The sequence below is a fragment of the Filicampus tigris genome, chromosome 11 (assembly GCF_054856515.1).
Source record: "Filicampus tigris isolate MCC_2025a chromosome 11, RoL_Ftig_1.0, whole genome shotgun sequence".
Taxonomy (NCBI): domain Eukaryota; kingdom Metazoa; phylum Chordata; class Actinopteri; order Syngnathiformes; family Syngnathidae; genus Filicampus; species Filicampus tigris.
In genome coordinates, this window is record NC_141227.1 from 24,770,779 (window position 1) to 24,790,236 (window position 19,458).

Genomic DNA, 19,458 nt, shown 5'->3' on the forward strand with positions numbered 1-19,458 from the left:
CTCGGAATAGTTACCGGTCAGATGGCGAGATCGATCAATCATTACGTTGCTCAATTGCACCTGTGCGGAAAATGAAAGAAGAATCCACGACTTGTTTCTCCTGACATTGACAGACGGCCCGCTTGCGTGCGTGCGTGTTGCATGGTTTTCCCGCCTGCCAACCACCTGCCAACATGATGTCACCAAGTTCAGCTCGTCAACGTGACGCGCACGTCTCAAATGACCGGCGTCATCTCCCAGGATGTAAAGTGCATCACGCGCCCCTCAGCGTCTGCAAATGTAAACGACCTTTTGACCTGCAGAAAGTCATACGGCGCGTTCACATGTCAGCGGCGCCGAGCGGCCCGCTTGCAGCTTTACATTCTCGTCAAGCGTGTCCTCGCCGGGGCAAATTCCTCGAAGGCACCCAATGGAAATGCCACGCACGCACACGAGCAGTGTGACGCTTGAATGGTCCGCTTGAGGTCACGCGACTCCAAGAAGCCACCAACGACGATCAATTGGCCCCTGGCGGCGGATGCCGGAGGGCAGGGCAGCCATCTCACGTTGCCACTGCTACTGACAACTTGTGTGACTTTTTTTTTCTGGCTGAAAACACTGTCGGCGGTGCGTGTTTTAAGCTAGGGTCCCTGTAGAGAGTCACGAGAACCTCTTAAGCACAAACTTCACTTTCGGAATTGACTATTTAGGGTATATTATCTGACTATGCTGAATTGTGAGCAGTAGCGGCGAGGTTTACATTTGGCAGCGCATTGTGTCCCGCCGGGCTTTGCTTTCGTTTCCGTGTTGATGTAGCAGACCAATCTTTGAGCAGCACTCAGAGACATACTTTACAAGATAAAATTAAAAATCATATTCATAGCAATGCAATGTATGTCTGAATATGTAGCGCTTCTCCCAGACTTGTTGGTACAACCGTACGCCGTACACGGCGGTTTTCTTTTGCCATAGAGACAGCAAATCACATGAAAACGTTACCTATGTATAAAATAAAATGTATTCAAGTTAGGCGGGCTTAGCGACAGGCAACGTAAGATGGCCGCCGCCGCTGGCTCCTCCCAACGGCATTGTTAGTCCAGTCCAGTCATTTATGAGCCCTTGAAAGAACCTCTGCTCTGACCTCTTTCCTGTGACCTTTGAACTACTGCAAGAACCCAAACCAAAGTGGCCGTGCGTGCGTGCGTCGAATTAGCAACTTTTCTGGCCTCTATTTTCAGGAGAACAGGAAGTGTTTGTTTTTGGTTTTTTTAATCCTAATTAAACCTCCTCCCAGGAAGTGCCTCTATTTATTTCAACTACATACATCTCTAATCAGGAAATGCTGTGATCCCCCCATTTTCACAGTACCTCCACAAAGGTATGTGTAAAAAACCCACCATATGATATTATTTCCACTAAGGAAACACACAATCTGTGACCTTTTTCTGTGACCTCAAAGAGTGCGGCAAGTGGCGGGCCACTGACTGCTGACATCATGATTGAGGCGGTGCCGTCATGGGGGCAACCAAGCCACAGTAAAAACATTTAATAAGTGAAGTTTGAGGCACATACATGTACGTACGCACATCTTCATATATTATTCATATCAATATTATTTCTATGTAGCATAAAAACTCTTCAACATGTTTACACTCTACAAAAATATCTTCATACACCCTGTGAATGTGTGTGTGTGTGCGTGTGTGTGTGTGCGCGTGCGTGCGTGCGTGCGTGCGTGCGTGCGTGCGCACGTCATCCAAAGTCGATGCGTGGTCGGTACTCCAGGACCATGGGATGCGTCTGCCAGGCAAGACCCAAAAGACATGACATCAGAAAGGATTACTACATAGAACATCTGACACGATGACCGCATGAAAATGTTCTGATTTCATGCCACACAAACACAATAGATGACATTACAAAATATGACATCGTAGAATCTTAGTCACAAGAAAACGACATAACATCATAAAAGCTACATCATAAGATGAAATTAATGATAACAAAACATGACATCATAAAATCATCAAAAAGTCATCATCAAACTTAATCATAAAAGTTGAAATGTCAACAAAATATACGATGTCATAAACTACAATATCACATCTAAAACTTCTGACGTCACCACGAGCAAAACCTGCGGCGGCGTTGTTCTTACGTTGTCGGCGTGCAGCCTCCATCGGGTCATGTAGATGAACTCCAAGGTGTGATCTCGGCCCATGATCTCGCCGTTGCACAACACGTCCAGCTGTCGCGCGCGCACAGCCACATTTCCAGTCCACAAACACATGTTAGCACGGTGAGCGCCGTGGCCAATGCTAATGCTAATGCTAAGGCTAAGGCTAAGGCTAAGGCTAAGGCTAAGGCTAAGGCTAAGGCTTAGGCTAATGACCTCATAGGAGCTGGGCAGTTTCAGTTTGAGGCTGAGAAACTTCTTGATGGTTCCCACCGTCACGCGACTGGAACAACGAATGAATTTCTTCATCAGATCCTGACGGCCAAACACAAAACACCATTGCGTCATGCTCAAGGCACGTGCGCGCTTGCGCCCTGCACAAACGCCCAATATTTCAATCAAATGTGCACGTGTACTGTGTGAAGAGCGAAAGCGGGGCAAAGGTGTGACGGCGATACGCAGCGGGCGGGGGGCCTCGCATGTACGCAGGCCACCGTTACCGTGACGCTGGTCTCGCCGGCGTGGCCCGTGTTGCGCAGGCAGTCCAGACAGATGGCGATCTGAGGGTCGCTCCTGTGGTAGTCGTCATCGCCGGCATCGATGGCGTCGGGAAGCCCCGCCCCCACCGCGTCATCACCTGCGCTCCCAGAGACAAACATCACTTCTTTCTACGTTCCTACTTCCTGCTTCCAGCACGTGACGAGTGGTTGGCGTCGCCCTCACCTGGGAAGTTGTCGCCGCGCTGGTTTTTCCTCCAGAACTGCAGCTCTCGCTCCTCCTCCTCTGGACAACACAAACGACGTCAGCTGCGTCAGCGTCAACGGCGCCATCGGGCGCAGCACTTACGCTCTCGGAGGCCCGGCACCAACTTGAAGATGATCTCCTCCAGAGTGTTGTCCAACCTGCAACCATGACCGGATGTCAGTTAACAAGACAGGACGTCAAAGGAGACGAGACGGCAAGCGAGAGCAAAAGCGCGGGACGGAAGATGCGAAAAGAGTGGTGACATGAGCACAAATAGGAGGAAGTATGAGGAGAAAACCAAAAAGTGAGATGAAATGTCAGGAAGTTAAGGCGAGGGAATATCACCAGACGAGAAGGAAGTGTGGTGAGGAGAACAAAAAAGTCCGATGAGAAGACAGGAAGTCCGGTGAGAAGGCGCAGGAAGTGCGGCGGTCTGACCTGAGCATCTCCAGGGGGTTCGTCTCATGGACCTGGATGCCGCATTTGGGACAGTCGTTGCTCTCCTCAAAGTGCTGCACGATGCAACTCTTACAGACTGAGGACACACACACAAACACGCACACACACACACACACAACATGCGCTAAACTCAGCTAAGCTACATTACGCTAAACTAGAATAAGATAAGCTACGCGCATCAACTCACAGGTGTGCAGGCACTCGGTGACGGTGGTGGGCTTGATGAGGTAACCTCCGCAAAGGTAGCAGGTGATGAAATGGTTGAAGTCTCGCACTCGGTGCGTCCTTCCGCCGGCGGCCATGTTGGAAAGCGTTTTCGGGCGCGGCCTCGGGTCGACGTTAGTGAAGATCAAAGGGCGACTGGGTGAAGTCCTGCTCCATGTTAGCGACTCACGATCGCATCAAAGGCCCTCGCGCGCCCTCGGAAAAATGCCGGCAGGATCTCTGACAAAAGCGTCCGACGACTGGTCTCGTTTTCCCTCGTGAACGTCGGCAAGTCGCATGGTCACTCCATGAGGGTGCGACCGCTCCTTCTTCATCACACGACGCTGCTGCTATCGCACCTGACGCGCAAACACACAAAAGAAGTAGGCACAAATGCAACTCACATTTTTAAAGCGGGAGTCAAACCAAACATGGTTTGTTCAAGAATATGTTCCCAGCAGGCCCACTAGTTGAAACATGGCATTCTGATTAATTTTGCGTTTAGGCAGCAAAATGCACTCGTTTTTAGCCATCTCCGGGGGCGGCCGTTTTGTCTTCTGTCGACTGAAAATGGCATCACATCTGCTCGCAACGGCCAATCATGGCTGACCTGTTTTCTGAATCTGAGCCGTGATTGGTCGTTGTGAGCAGATGTGATGTCATTTTCAGTCGACAGAAGACAAAATGGCCGCCCCCGGAGATGGCTAAAAATGAGTGCATTTTGCTGCTTAACTTATATTCCACAAACGCAAAATTAATCAGAATGCCGTGTTTCAACTTGTGGGCTTGCATAGAACATATTCTTGAAAAACATATGTTTGCGTTGACTTGCGCTTTAAGGAAGGAGTCACCCTTAATACTAGTGAAATGACATCTGCTTATATACCACAAAAATAACTTGAAGTCATTACTGATGCAGTACTTTGTGGTACTCAATTGTCTAATTAGAGTATTATGCGATACTGCAAACTAATGCAGCAAGCACACAAAAATAAGCCGACGCAGCACTTGTGGTTATAAAAGCAAACACTTGCCACGCGGTAGCTCCGCCCCTAAAGTCTCAAACCGGAAGTGATCCACCTGCTGTGTAAAAAATTCAAAGACGTCACTTACAAGCGCACGAGCCTCACACGCGCACGTCCAAACGTCATCGTCGTTATCGCGTGTGCGTTTCACTCACCGTCCCTATACGCAATCGCGTGCGCGTCCACGTGTAGATGATGTGCGTCACGATAAGATCGACAGACGGACGACAAAGGCGCAGGGCACGAGCACGCGCGCGTATCGCGGCTCAGTTCAACGACGACACCAGCTTACCGGAAAAGTTGGCGAGTCTGACGTCACGAACGTTTTGAAAGACGCGTCGACCCGAAAGATAAGAAGGGGTTTGGGGGGGGGGGGGCTGTGTGGCGGTGGGGGGCGTCAAGTTAAGTCCGGAAGCGACGAGAAGAAAGTCAGGGGGAAAAAAATATCACCTCTCTGATCGTCAAGCTCGCTTTCTCGCCGCTTCCTGCCTCAAACCGGATGCTCGCTCGCGGCCCTCCCGCCGTCGTCACGCTCTGTCTGGGACACACAACACGGAACTTGGAGGAGACGCTCGGCTCCCGTCGGCTACGTTCGGCTCCCGTCGGCTCCCGTCGGCTCCGTTCGGCTCCGTTCGGCTCCCGTCGGCTCCGCTCGGCTCTACTCGGGGCTCTACTCGTCTCCACTCGGCCCTACTCGGCCCTACTCGGCCCTACTCGGCTCCGCTCGGCTCTACTCGGGGCTCTTCTCGGGGCTCTTCTCGGGGCTCTACTCGTCTCCAATCGGCCCTACTCGGCTGCGCTCGGCTCTGCTCGGCTCTACTCGCGGCACTACTCGTCTCCACTCGGCCCAGCAAATGTAGGGCCGAGTTGCCAGAACTTGCCACTGGGATGCGGAAGTTGTCTCGCACGCGTGCTCACACTTTCTTTTCTTTTTGTTTTCAGCACACACTGGGCTGCTTAACCCGGATGACGTTGATGATGAAACAAATTTGAACAACATGTATACAACAACAAATATATTTTAAAATATTATCACTTGCTTCCTTGGCGGTGCTGTCAGAGATACGACACGGCCCTTTTAACTGAAAGCCAAGCCCTCGGGGACAAAGTTCGCTGCAAAACGCAAACCTAACCTCTGTCAGTCACAATTCACGATACTGAGATAATATACTCCGAATGGTCGATGCAAAAAGTGAAGTTGGTTCTTTGAGAGGTTCTTATTTCTCCATACAGGGATGCTAGCATAAAAGACGCACTGCTAACAGTGTTGACAACGAAAAAAATGCACAAGTCGTCAGTAATGATGAAGGCTGCTCACTTGCTTCAGCCACGTTGGGCCTGCTGATAGTCCAGTCATAGCATTTCGTGCCTCTGTGGAAGTCTCGTAGCTCCTCGATGGTGGAAACAGCGGGCATGTACCAGCCGCGCCGTTAATTCAATAGGTAGCATCCATGTTTGTGTCATTTCTTCATTATTCTAGTCTGAATATAACAATTTTGCTGAGTGTTTGTTCTATTTGGGGCCTACTCCATACCAAAAAGACTATTGATCGCATTGGCTCTTGGTTACAATCCCGAACCAACTACCGGTACTTATTTCTAAAGTTTGGAGTAATTAGGCTGATAGGTTGCGTAAGCAACATATCTACATGTTTTATATATTTACGCGTCATTCCAAAAATGCACTGCGTACCACGTAGCCATGTCGGTTATCCGGGCTGCCGCAGCTAACGCCCTGGCGTATTGCTTCTTTATATCTGTGTGTTAGCCAGCCTACAAACATGCTAGTCGATTAGCAACAAATGAACATCGCATAAGCAACGCTAGTCAACGTAGTAGTAAACCAAAAATATGACAGTAGTCATTTTCAATGTACTAAATAGAACTAGAGATAGATTAGCCGAGCCGGTGAGCATGCTTTGCTACTAAAGACAACGCACATTATCCATGTCCGTGACTTGTGTTGAAATTTGCCGTGGATGTCGGCAGCTGTCGTGCTTGTCGTCATGATGCGGGAATGTCATTGGAATGTTGGAGCCGTCTCGTTTTCCTCCGCCCTTCCGCCTCCCTTTTTTTTTATCCTTCCTTCCTTGATGTGACTGACCTTGCCACATTTGGATTGCTATCTATTTATAACCAGTCTATCGCATATATTGTCTCCTACAGTATATATTCAGTAGCACACGCCGAGACAGCGCTATGCCGCCGTCACGACTCCCCCCCGGGAAGGAATCGGGAGCATCTCCTTCACTTGGTTTGCCGTGAAGAACCTCTGCAAAGTGCAAAGCCGTCGGCCCCCGCCGCCCCGCTGGTGGCGGAACGTGACCATCTGAAGTTAGAAAATCCAATAGCATACAGTAATGGTACCGCTTTATGTTGGGAAACTACAACGTTAGTGTTGTAAGATGATGACTTTTCAGCGTGACGAAAAGCATCTTAGATTCTGGAAGGATTCTGATTTTGTTTCTGGAAGAAAATGACAACGCAAACATTTTTTTGTCTGAAAAATAGAACAGTTGTTATGGGAACATTTGAGATTTTCCCCCCTGAAAATAGGCAACTTCTTCATTCGTACGCCATTTCGGTTTAAGATGAGGGCTTGGTGTAAAGATAATGAAGGGGTGCTTGTAAAAATGTCTGGACCCCCAAAAGTTTGAGAAACCCTTTGATAAACGAGCTACAAAGCGAGCCAAGGAGCTTGATGTCCGCCTCCTGCGCTGAGTCGAGGTGCCTCGCCCGTCCGCGCTACTGTCCTAGACCACTTCCGGGTCAGAGTGAGCTCGTGGAAAAGCGCTATACAAGTCAAAGACCAAAGAGCGTCGTCCTCCGTCCACCGATGGCTCGTGGCAGCTGCCCCACTTCCAGCGAAAACGGTACCGCTTATCCCAACGTGTTACTCATCGTCAGGAGTGAATTGCAAAACTTTCGACGGATTGGATTTTTCAAAAGCAAGTCCAGATTCTTCCGATGGAGAAGTATAGCGGTTGAAGACAAAGGTGTGAAAGCGACTGTTTGCATTTCAGTTCCTCCTCTGACCTCTTTGCAAGGACAAGAAACTCCTCTTAATCCGAATGAGTTTTTTTTTTCCCCCCGATCCCGAGGCCCGCTTGCCTGGCGCCGCCCTGCCTCGGTTGTCCTCCGCGACACTGACATCATGAGCCTCAAGCGGTCCCTTCGGTCCGGCAGGTGCGCGTCTCGAATGGTCTTCAAAGCGGTCCTGACGACTTGTAAATCCTGGCGACCCTTGCGACGGTCTCCTCGTCCATCCCCGCCCGTCCGTCCTTGCCCATCCATCCTTGCCCGTCTGGGTGGGACGCTGGCCCGCTCAACAGATTTCTCTTTTAGAGCATTTCGACTGATGTTTCACCACAAAAAAAATACGTCTTCCTCTTTCCGTTCTTCAGTAATCAGCAGTAGAACCTGCGTTGGTTTCCCCCAAAACATGGCTATCTGAGCAAAAAGCAGAGAAAATGATCTTTTTTGTGAAAAGAAACATGTCAAGCAGTGACTGTCGCTGTTATTTTTTTTTACCTTCTGTGGTGCCTCAAACTATAAAATAACAAAAATGAGACTGAGGAAAGTCTTTCATTTATTTGCAGATTACTCCCCCAAAAAAACTCCACACCAACGATTGGTGTTTGGCTCCTTCATAACGGACGGAGACTGACTTCCTAATCCTTATCAGTTACTCAAAAGCTGTGCTGGTCTCAAATGCAAAGTGATGCAAGGTCGCCATCTACAGGGACGCGTTAGTCTCCACAGCGGTTCACAGCGCCAAATTTCAGACCCTCTTCCATGCCAACCCCAACTTGATGAAGAAAGTCGGCGTGCACCCCACTCGACCGATAGAAACGTCCACAGCTCTCAATTATTTCCTGTCGAGTCAAGTCAAAAGTATTCATCGCAAGAAAGTCTCAAAGGGCTTGACGTGCCCATAGCTGACAACATATGAACGACATCCCCTGATCTTAAGCCCCGGGAGGGCGAGGGAAAACCACAAAAACCCCATCTGGGGAAAAATGGGAAACCTTGAGAAGGGTGCACAGATGGGGCAATGCCCCTTCCGTCGTAGACAAAGTTTCACTTGTGACACGATCGTGAAGGTGAAATCCAGCAGTTCAACATCCAACCCTCTATCATGTAGCGATACATCACAACTGGGGTTCTTTTGGCTATCTGACACACACACACACACACACACACACGCACATCCAGTAGACTACAGTAGGTAGTCCATGTGCATCGGCGGGACCCGGCCGGGAATTGAACCTTTGCTCCACATTGGAAGGAACTGATGACCTGAAACAAGACACACACACGGTTGTGTGTGTGTGTGTGTGTGTGTTGACAGCATAAATCTGCCGAAGACTAAAAACACTCAGCGGGAGTCTCGCGTGTTTCGCTCCAAGAGGAAGTGATGATGCCCGTGTTTATTTTGGGGTACTTGGAAGGGGAGGATGAGCAGGTGGGTTGGCCGCTTGGATGACGGACAACATTGACAATGACCTCATTGAAACTCTGAAAAGTGCGCCCCCAAAACGCACTCGCACGTGCCCTGCTTTCGGCCAAAGATTTTCCACCGAAAGCCGTCTGACGGAAAAAGTGGAGCGCGGCGGACAAGCAGCGCAAAGTTAGGCCCCGCTCGACGATGGCGCTACCAACGGTCGACTCAGTTGGAGTTGGACGGGCGGCATCGAAATATGTGCTGACGCCATGCAAGAAGGCACGCTCACTTTGCGGCAGACTTCAACACTTGATATATTTCCAACCAAAATGAAAATGAAAACAGCAATGATGCTGTTTTCATTTTCATTTTGGTTGCAATCATCAATAGGCCAAAATGGAAATCGTTTCCATTTATTTGCAGCAAAACATTCTGACAAAAACCGCAATCGTGGAACTTATGAATATAAGGCTATATATGGTGAAGTTGGACCCGCTTAACCCCAACCTAAGCCCCTTTCCTTTTCCGGTCTTTGACCCGAACGGGAAAATGCAAGTGGCGAGAGTGGCGAGAGTGGCGAGAGTGGCGAAGCAGTGCACTGCGTCATCAAGCGCATGTTGGCCATTGTGGATGAGCTCACAACGGCCAAAAGGTCCAAAACGTCCAAACTTTCAGACACAAGAAATCATCCCCAGCATCCCAAGATGATGACTGGAGTGGAATGAGGTCATCGCCCGTTGAAGTGGTGACGACGATGATGGCGATGATGACGGCGATGCGCCGGGGATGTCACAGAACGCCGTGCACGGGTGGCGCTGGGGCCCGGGCCGGGGGATTATCGCGGCTAATATTAGCATGGGGCGGAGCCTCGGGGCTGTCATTTTCAAGAGTCGGAATTCCGCCGCCAAGCCTTTCCAAGGAGGCCGGCGGCTCTCATATCAAACTGGAGTCATCATAAAGTGGGAGTCATCTCACGTGACTCGACTACGGTGGCACGCTTGTTAGCGTGTTGCCGACATTCACAACATGTCACCTGCGCACATCGGCTTCGGGAGGGCCTCTCGATCACGTTCGCCCTGTCACCGTGACAACCGCAACAGCCAGCTCATTGTCGTTCCTCGTCCGGTGGGGCGCGCTGGGCAAAATGCAGGTCGGATGAGGGCTCGGCAAACGGCGCTGGTTCCAACAAATGAATCCCATCAGACTTCGGATTCAAATTCTGATGGGATGCACTGTTTTCATGGACACGCACACAATCCGATTAGGACTTGCGCATTCACGCAGCACACTTTCGAATGGAAACGAATATTTCGACCTGCGCGGATTGACCGAATATACGGCAGGGTAGAGGAAGAGGAAGTCGTAGCGATTTCCATGTCAACAAAACACGGTTCCGTCCATTTCTACCTTCAGCGTGAGCGTTATTTTGCACGTTTTCCCATTTGCGCTGCTCCGTCGACTTGACACTCCCTCATGGAGCTGCTAATGGAGCAGATCACACGTCGTTGGCTTGCTCTGCTGTTTTTCTCCCTCCAAACTTGATCGAATCAAACAATGAACAATACAACACGGGCTCTGCTTCTACTATAATAACAGAAAGGCCTGCAATGACGTCACAGACACGCGCAGTAAAGACGGTTTGTTTTCGAAAAGTCGGAGAAAGTGGTTTCATGCGCGCCGATCGGATTGACAATCGGCATAAGAATGACATGACAAAATCTTGATCGGAATGAGCTGGACGGGATCAGAATACGGTGCGTACATGAAGCATTTTTATTCCGACCGGGCATTTGGTCCATGTAAAGTTTGGCACGGCCAACGCTTTCGTGCCGCTTGAAGGCAGTGCAGGCGGCCTAGCCCACCGACTTAGCGACAGGGCGCTACCGTCGACTCGCCTGTTGCCTCGCCTCTGCTTGCGTCGACCTCTCTCTTGTCATGTTTGCTGTCGGAATTTCGGAGTGCGCTTCGGCGAAGCGCCCGGCAAACAAATTTGGCCGTTGGCTGGACTCATTGACGTCTTTGTGGAAGTGAGCTCTGGCCGGTGAGCGCGCAAGTCTCACCAAGAAAAGACAGCTTGGAATGTCATCGTTAGCTGTCAGCTGCAACATGAGGCACGATGCAGCTCACGGTGCATTTGACACGGACGGGTCACATGACCCGCGACGCGTCTGACACCTACGACGGCTATTCCACTCAACTCTGCTTTGCTGGCTTCCTGGGATCACGGCCGGCTAGCTTTCCGTGAACTTTTCACACGTCCGCGTACACAAAAGCTGCGGAGACTTTGGCCTTCTATTTGCGTCTCAAGGGCACAGCTGCCCGGCGTTCGCGCTTGACAGGAAGCGAGCGTCGACGTCGGCCCCTGGCCGGCCCGCCCGGTCCAGAAGGGAAGCGAGGTTTTGCCGCCGATGGTGGTGTTGCTCTCGCGGCCGCCGCCTCCCACTTGCCATCCGGTCACTGGCCTGATGAGCGCACTCGCAAAAAAACACACAACTTCTGCTGCTTGACAGGAAGTCAAACTTGTGTGTTGATTCAAATCAGAGTCAAGGCACGAAGGCCACTGACCATCTTCAAGGGAAAGGAAACAGCTTTCATAGGCAGAGTTTCAATTTGGAAAACCCAGCAAAGGGAAATGAATTTTGAATACATTTTCAATGAGGACACAAAGAAGTTGGAATGAAACTGGCTCGAGTGCCGTTTCACACTTGTGACACGCCGCAAGTTCAAATTGTTCTTTTTGTCTACACGAGGCAGTCCAGTCACCGCTCACTCGCTCGCTCGCTCGCTCGCACGCCATAAAAAGCGCCTGACGGGCCATCGCGCCGACCTGTCAGCCGGCGTTTGATTGGCTGTCGGCGGCTGCCGGACTATTTCTTCCTGATGACATCATCACATTGCACAGGTCACATGTCTGGAGGCCAAAGATGACTCACTCACACAAATCAAAAAAGGGGAACTTTCCAGGAACTTTGGTCCGTCTATTTTACAGGTCTAGCAGCATCCTAATGCAGTACAGAGAGTAGGCTATCTTAGGAGGCCAACTAATATAATATATATGCGTATTATGTATATAATATATGTACATATATATATATATATATATATATATATATATATATATATATATATATATATATACATACTATGTGTATATATATTATTATTACCCTCCTAAGATAATGGTCATTTAAAAAAAAACATTCAGAAAACACGAAAAACCGAAGCAAAATGTGATGAGATTCTTGTTGACTCATTTCATTTGACAAGTGTGAATGCGCTGTTGAACTAAGGATGAAACCAATTTGAGTAGAGGTGGCCAGCATCTTGAGGCAACATAATCATTTTTTGTCCAAATCTGGCCCTTATTTGAGGGGGCAACGATATTGAATTCCAAATCTGGTGTTGCCTTTGGGGCTGTTCTGAAATGGCACTTTTGTGTCCATCTCGCTAGCTAGCATAAGTTAGCATGTGGCTCGGCTTCCATTTGAGGCTACGGTGGATCAACATGCACACGCGCACACTTATTATGGGATGCCTTGTGGCTTAGAGGAGGATTTTGTTACAGAGTGAGACAGACCTCGACTGGCATGCGCTGGGTGTGTCTGTTGTGGGGCGTGGAGGTGGGGGCGGGGGTGGGTGGGCTGCCTGGGTGGCAGCTATAAGAGAGAAACGCGGGGCCATGCCGACACATCACACCAACGACACACTGACGGGCACAACATGATGCTGCACAGCGTCCAGGAAATGGTCAGTGTGTGCGCAAGTGCCCGTGTGAGCTAAACATTAGTGACACTTTTCTCCCCAATTGCAGGTGAGCGGCAACAGGTCAGAGGTCAGCGAGGGCCGCGACAACGAGTACGACTACGAGAGGGCGATCAGTTGGCAGAAGCGAGATGAGGGACGCAACCTCCGCTCACACTGCCAGCTGCTTTCCGGCGACCTGTCGGAAGACGACAGCGGCGGCGAGCACGACGAGGTCAGCGTGGTGGCCCTCAACGTGAGTCCGTGCGCACGCACGCTCGCACCGTCACAACACGCCACTTTTCCCAAGCGATATCAGCCCTCGCACTGGCTGGTGACGAGTCCACGGTTCATCCGAAAGATTTTTTTTCACTTGGCTGTCAGCGATTGGCTTCCCCCCCAAGCCAATTGCTGATAGCCAAGTGAAAAAAAACCGGATCAAATCATCTAATCCTGCTCCTGCTAGGCTAATGTCACAATATAGCAAGTATTTGATGCCAATGCTCGACTGTTGCTAATGTTAATAATAATAATAATAATACCATGCTAACATTATGTTCATGATAATGTAATGCTACATAACAGCGAATAATGGCTTTGCTCATGTAATGCTAATTTTAAGGAATATTGATATACGTTCTAATGATAACGCTAACCCTAATGGTAATGCTCATTTTTGCTAATCTGATTTTCGAACAGTATTTTGCAAATCTTTATTCACTTAGCTCTCGGTATGTCTTTCTTTCTTGCTTGGTTTGTGAATATTCTGCTGTCTGCTTTGCAAGTGACAAATAAAGGTTGAACAAAAGAAAGCGTGTGAAAAATGTGACTATGGAATAAGAATGTGGCTGTGTTGCAGATGGACAAATGCGGACGTCTGCGTCTGGAGACGGTGGACGACCTGTTCAACATCCTGCAGCTGAGGAAGAGGAGGCGCCAGAGGAAGGCGCCCGTCCACAAGAACATGTCGGCGTCGTCCGCCGAAATGCTGGTGAGACAAACTTTGCCCCCTTTGCAAACCGAGCAAGGCCTGACGCCGTCTTGATGCCTTTCAGCCCGACACGGTGGAGACGCCGCTCTTCCTCGCCGCCGCCGTGGACAACAAGATGGCCGTCGTGCACAAGTACCTGAACGAGGGAGGAGACCCTGACGCCGTTGACCACGTGAGTTTTGCCACCTGCCAAATGAGGGGCTGAAGAACTCCAGCCGTGATTCTCAAAGTGCTACCTGGGCTCCCTCTAGTGGTACACAAAAGGATCACTCGATTAAATACAAATGCGGCCTACGTACTTTAATTTCTTTCGAAACAAAAGGAAAATTGCACCCTAATAAAAGTCAACTTTTATTCTGGTGCAATTTTTCTTATTTCCTGATTGACAGTTATCAATGAATCCTTTACACTGGTCAAATTTCTGCCTCTCAAATGTTTGAAGTGTTGAGTGATTCTTTTTCTCTTGATTTTTTTTCTAAATAAGACGTGTGCAAACGTCTGCTTCTACTTTGGAAAACGGCAATCAACATTTTTGCCAATTTTCTGACGGACGTTACAAATCAAGCCAGGAACTCAATCATCATCAATCGATGAGATTAATAAAAAAAATTAAAAAAACATTACTCATGAAAAAAACCCAATTGATAGCTTGATTGATGATGTGCGTATTGATGACGTGTATTTTCAGCCCTATTTGGTATTTTGAAGCGTGGCAAAGTGTCCTTGCCCTTCCCGGCGACGTTTCTCCACTCGCTGCTCTGACTGGCCGGCGAGTGATGACATTGTGTTTGTGCTCAGTTCCAGAGGACCGCCCTCCACAAGGCCTCCTTCAAAGGTCACGTGGAGGTCATGACTGCGTTGCTGGACGCCGGCGCCGCCATCGAACAGAAGGACAAAGTTAGACTGCTTTCTATCCATAGTTATGGGACAGCGTGGGAAGCGAATGCCGATGACTTACGTGTGTGCGTGGGTGTGCGTGTGTGTGTGTCAGCTGGAGTCAACGGCGGTCCACTGGGCCTGCAGAGGCGGGAGCCTTCCCGCCCTTCAGCTCCTCCTCCAGCGCGGCGCCAAGATCAGCGCCAGAGACAAGGTGGCCCTCTCACCTCTTCACTTTACGCAGACTTTGCTTAGCTAGCAAGGCGAGGTTAGCAAATGCTCAAAAATGATGCTAGCGGGCCAGCTATGAAATGGTGCTCCAACAAGCACTTTTCAGAAACCATGTTGACAAACAAATAGGGCAAACAACAAAGGAGGCTTTTGGAGCCCAATTGAAGCAGCCCTCAAATTCCTGATCCTACACTGGATGTCCTGCTTCAACAAGCCTGTAAGCGTAGAGTGCTCGGTTGAAAGGTGATCTGTCAACAAGAAAAATCCGGCGCCCGCTCTCAATCCCAAGCCAATTTGCCGGTCACAAGCCAGCTGGCTGACTGCATGCGCGTCAACGTTTGAAAGCATTCACAAAAGTGCCTTTCCGCCTTTCCGTCGCGCGCGGCGCGCAGTGCATTTCGGACGCCGTCAAAGTCGCAAACAAAACAAATCCGACGCCGCCAAACTCGCAAACAAAACAAATCCGAGGTCCGTGCGGTCGTGGCGTTGCGTTTGCGCTACTCCCGACAAGGGGCCGCTCTCCCGCCCGCGGTCGTTGCGGTTTGTTGGTTTGTTTGTTTGCGCTCAAAGTGACTTTTGCTTTGTCTTGCGCAGCTGCACAGTTGCCCTCTGCACGTGGCCGTCAGGACGGGACATGTCCAGTGTGCCGAGTACCTCATCCACTGCGGCGCAGACGTCAACGCCAAAGACAGGGTGAGGCCAGACGCATCCGGCCCGTCCCCCAAAGGGACTCTGCTCCAAAGAATAGGATCCGGTCCCGAGAGAGGCTCTGACCCCAAGAGAAGGTTCTTGTCCCAAGAGAAAGGGAGTCCCACGCAAGTCAAACGTCCAGTCCCAGTCCCGTGCTCAGTTCTTTCCCGATGAGGAGGTGCTCGTCCCGAGAGAAGAGCGGGCGTCACAAAGGTCCCGGCAGAAAGTTGTAGTCCAAAGAGGAAGGCTCTAGTCCTGTCCTGACACAAGCTGCCGTACAAGTCCCAAGCCAAGGTTCTAGTCCCAAAACAAGGTTCCAAGGTTAATACCGAGAGAAGATGAGGGTTCTTGTCTGAAGAGCAACTGTTGCACTTCACGGAGAATCTTGGAGTCAAGAGCCGAGAGAAAGGTCTAGTCCCAAGTACATTTTGTCCAGGTTCTATTTTGGAAATCAGCTCGAGCCGAGTCTGCAATGAGCCCGTCGAGCGTGTCTCGTCCCGGGAGAAGGCGCCGGTCGAGAGACGGGATTCTGGGCCCAAGGGAGCTTCTTTTCAGTTGCAGTGCAGGCTAAAAGTGGGGCTCCCAAGCGGGCCCCCCCCAGTCCTCACCTTTGCAGCTGGGAGCCATGCGTAGCGATGACCGTGGCGCTCTTTGTGCCTTAGGACGGCGACACTTGCATGCACGACGCGGTGAGGATCAACCGCTTCAAGATGATCAAGCTGCTCATGATGTACGGCGCCAGTCTCAACGTCAAAAACTGCGTCAGTACAAGCGCGCACCTCACGCACGCACGCACGTCCTCACACACGTGTCATGTCCTCGTTGCAGTTGTCCTTGTGTCAGACGCATGCATGACCCTGTATATGTGACACACGAGTCTTTCAGCGCCTGTCCTCACATGTGATGTCGGTCCTCGCACGCCCTTGTATGTGGCGCGTGTCCTGGCAGGTGTCCTTGCGTGTGAGCCATGCGTGCGTGGCCTCTCGCACGTGACGCCCACGTCTCCTGGCACGTGACGCTAACGTGTCCTTGCGCACCACAGGACGGCAAGACGCCGATGGAGACGCTGTACTCGTGGCAGAACGGCGCCAAGAGCCTCCTGTTCAATGTCGGCGAGGAGAGGGCGGAGCTTAACGAGAAGAGGATGTGATGTCGGCGACGACGTCACCGCGCGTTGTTTGGCTCTCCTCCCTGCGGCCGATCGTTGACTTCGACGTCGACGCAAAGTGAAAAGCGACGGCGCGACGTTATGGTCAAATGTTGCTGGACGACATTTTGGATTTTTCCTTCACGTCGGCGACGCTTCCTCAATTTTCTTGTTGTCCTTTTCTTGCTCTTGTTGATGACAGACGGCCAGTGACAACTTTTGACGTTCTAACCAAGTTGGAACTAGCCTGCGTCCCCTGATGAGGACATCCCAGGCAGACGCCTTAGTTAGCATTAGCATGTTTTCATGTTTTTCTATTTGTTTGATCTGATTCCAATGATGGAGGTGAGACCGTTGTGAGGCTATCGAGCACGTGCAGACAGAAGCGCACACGTGATATGTGACTTTATTGGAGGTTTTGTGAACAGGCGGGGGTGGGCAACGTTTTGGCCTGCGTGCGGCCGGCCGGCTTCATTCTCTTCTCACGTCTCAAATATTTATATTTGTTGCATTCATTTAGTCTTTTGTACCCCCCCCCCAAAAACAAAAAAAATCTTTAATAAAATTTATTTATTCATTTTGTAATGATTCAAATTCGTTGGTCCATTTATTTTACCTAAAGACAAACATTTTAGACTTTGAATTTTTGCATCAATATTTGGCAAATGAACGAACGAACACAAAAAGGACCTTGAATTATTTGATTAAGTCATTCACTGGTAGACATTTTCAGACCCTCTTTGATCCTAACGTTTGAAACATTTGGAAAAAAAATATAAATTCCTGGGATTGAACGGCTGGGGTCAACATGACCAATTTGACATATTTTCATCCCACTTAAAAAAAAATTTTTTTTTTAATTTTTGGAAACGTGGCCAAAAGGTCTCCCTTGTTGACATGATGGGCCGACGCCGCCTGGTTAGCCACGCTAGCATGTTTTCCTTCTTTTCGCTGATTGGATCTGATGACAGATGTGAGACAGGATATATGCAATCACTGGTGATTTTATTTCAGGATTGAAAATGACATGACATTCTCTCAAATGAACTCTTCTGCCTGTTTTACATCCCCATTTCCACAAAGGCAGGAAAATGGTATCCGGACGAGCGAACACGCGCTGGCCTCTTGTAAAAACAAAACTCAAACGTTTGCCCACCCTTGAACCGCGTTGACAGCGCGCGTCCCCCGATGACGACACGACAGGCCGACGATGACGCGCTAGTGAAGAATGGCGGCACGCTTTCTTGACTTGATGTCTGACTGACGGGTGGATGTGAGACGTTAGGAGGAAGTCGATGAGGGTTAACAGGAAGTTGAAAAAGGGCGCTGTGTGTTCATGCACGTTGACAATAAAGTTGTTTGCATCGCAAACGTCTCCAGTTTGCTGATTTGACCTGGAAGCGCTGCACGTAGACGCCGGTCCGGCGGTCCCAGACGCCGCCCGGGAAGCGCAGCAGGGGCGGCAGGCCCAGTAGAGGCTCGCCGCTCAGCGCGCGCATGGCCTGCCCCGCAATGCTGCCGGCGAAGAAGACGGCGCAGAGCAGCTGCGGGAAAAGCACATTGTCGGCAATCTCTGCCCCCGCGAACCAGAAGAGGATGACGCTGGTCTTCAGGCGGGTGAGCGCCGTCCCCGCCACGCCCACTGCCGCCGCCACCACCACCGTCGACCGGATGGCCAGCTGCAGCTCGCGCTCCGAGGCCTGCCGGACCGCAAAGTCACTGGTGCGCCACTCACCCGCTTGCGCTTCTCCCTCCTGGACTTGACTGACGCCCAGATGCCAATGGTAAGGACCAGCGCATAGAAGAAGAGCATGGAGATGATCCCTGGAACGTTGGCGGCCAACTTGGACTGAAATCCCCCCCAAAAAGAAGAAGAAGAAACACCATCTGCTTCCAGCATGCCAATCGCACCCTCCCTCAAATCTTGCGACATCTGTGGCATTGTGCTGTGTGATAAAACTGCATCTTTCAGAGTGGCCTTTTATTGTGGGCACTCTAAGGCACACATGTGCACTAATCATGGTCAGCATCTTGATATGGCACACCTGTGAGGCGGGATGGATTGCTCACTATCACAGATTTAAACTGGCTTGTGAACAATATTTGAGAGAAATGGTGATACTGTGTTTGTGGAAAAAGTTTCAGACCTTTGATCTCATAAAAAATGGGAGCAAAAACAAAAGCGTTGCGTTTGTATTTGTGTGTGTGTGTGAGTGTGTGCGGGTGTGTGTGCATGTATGTATATATGCGCTATATATACGTTTCTCATGGTCAACCGGAATCCACCAACTAATATATTCGTCAAGGGTCCCTAAAGTTGACTTGTCTTCATTTTCGCGGGAGTCACTTAGAATGTGGTCAAATCAAGCTCATTTTTTTATCACCTTTGAAAATGTCATCTTTTTTCACATCAATAAATGCTATCATATGTGCAAAGTGCATTATTAAGCCGCACACAGAGCAGACGAGTTAGCTACCCTTTATGGTTATATTATTGACCTCTCAACCCTTTCACTTTAATTTCAACTTCCTGCCATGTACAGACAAATAAACAAGCCACTGATTGCAGCCCCATAGTTTTACACGAAGCCAAAAAAAAATGATAATGAATGATTAATTAAAAACACTGAAATGGCAAAAGCAGCTCGACGGCGCCGCTGACACCTGTCAGATCGTCTCGTGTCCACCAGGGGTCAGGAGCGCAAACGCAAATCAAAGCAACCAATCACAGTAGAAGAAGAAAAGGGAGTCT

At 49.9% G+C, this 19,458-nt stretch overlaps 3 protein-coding genes across 5 annotated transcripts; 1 reads left to right on the forward strand and 2 right to left on the reverse strand.

Annotated features, from left to right (window-relative positions):
* Positions 1–1,492: 1,492 nt before the first annotated feature.
* pcgf5b (polycomb group ring finger 5b) lies at positions 1,493–5,200 on the reverse strand. Of its 3 annotated transcripts, none has more exons than XM_086044409.1 (9): positions 5,038–5,200; positions 3,546–3,921; positions 3,338–3,434; positions 3,002–3,057; positions 2,879–2,938; positions 2,656–2,792; positions 2,372–2,470; positions 2,138–2,227; positions 1,493–1,779 (listed from the first exon to the last, which is right to left on the reverse strand). In XM_086044409.1, the coding sequence occupies exons 2-9, from the start codon at positions 3,658–3,660 to the stop codon at positions 1,732–1,734; spliced, it is 702 nt and encodes a 233-aa protein (XP_085900535.1). In that variant the 5' UTR covers positions 3,661–3,921; positions 5,038–5,200; the 3' UTR covers positions 1,493–1,731. The 3 variants fall into 3 exon arrangements, with proteins under 3 accessions (XP_085900535.1, XP_085900533.1, XP_085900536.1); XM_086044407.1 differs by lacking the exon at positions 5,038–5,200 and adding an exon at positions 4,880–5,029; XM_086044410.1 differs by lacking the exon at positions 5,038–5,200 and adding an exon at positions 4,743–4,767.
* A 7,544-nt stretch (positions 5,201–12,744) lies between these two features.
* LOC147140294 (uncharacterized) lies at positions 12,745–18,077 on the forward strand. The gene is made up of 9 exons (XM_086044406.1): positions 12,745–12,777; positions 12,842–13,027; positions 13,631–13,762; positions 13,827–13,934; positions 14,561–14,659; positions 14,754–14,852; positions 15,464–15,562; positions 16,222–16,320; positions 16,602–18,077. Exons 1-9 carry the CDS (start codon positions 12,751–12,753, stop codon positions 16,707–16,709), a joined length of 957 nt encoding a protein of 318 aa, XP_085900532.1. The 5' UTR covers positions 12,745–12,750; the 3' UTR covers positions 16,710–18,077.
* Positions 17,695–18,724, reverse strand: LOC147140295 (uncharacterized). The gene is made up of 2 exons (XM_086044411.1): positions 18,442–18,724; positions 17,695–18,250 (listed from the first exon to the last, which is right to left on the reverse strand). The coding sequence occupies exons 1-2, from the start codon at positions 18,646–18,648 to the stop codon at positions 18,041–18,043; spliced, it is 417 nt and encodes a 138-aa protein (XP_085900537.1). The 5' UTR covers positions 18,649–18,724; the 3' UTR covers positions 17,695–18,040.
* Positions 18,725–19,458: the final 734 nt, after the last annotated feature.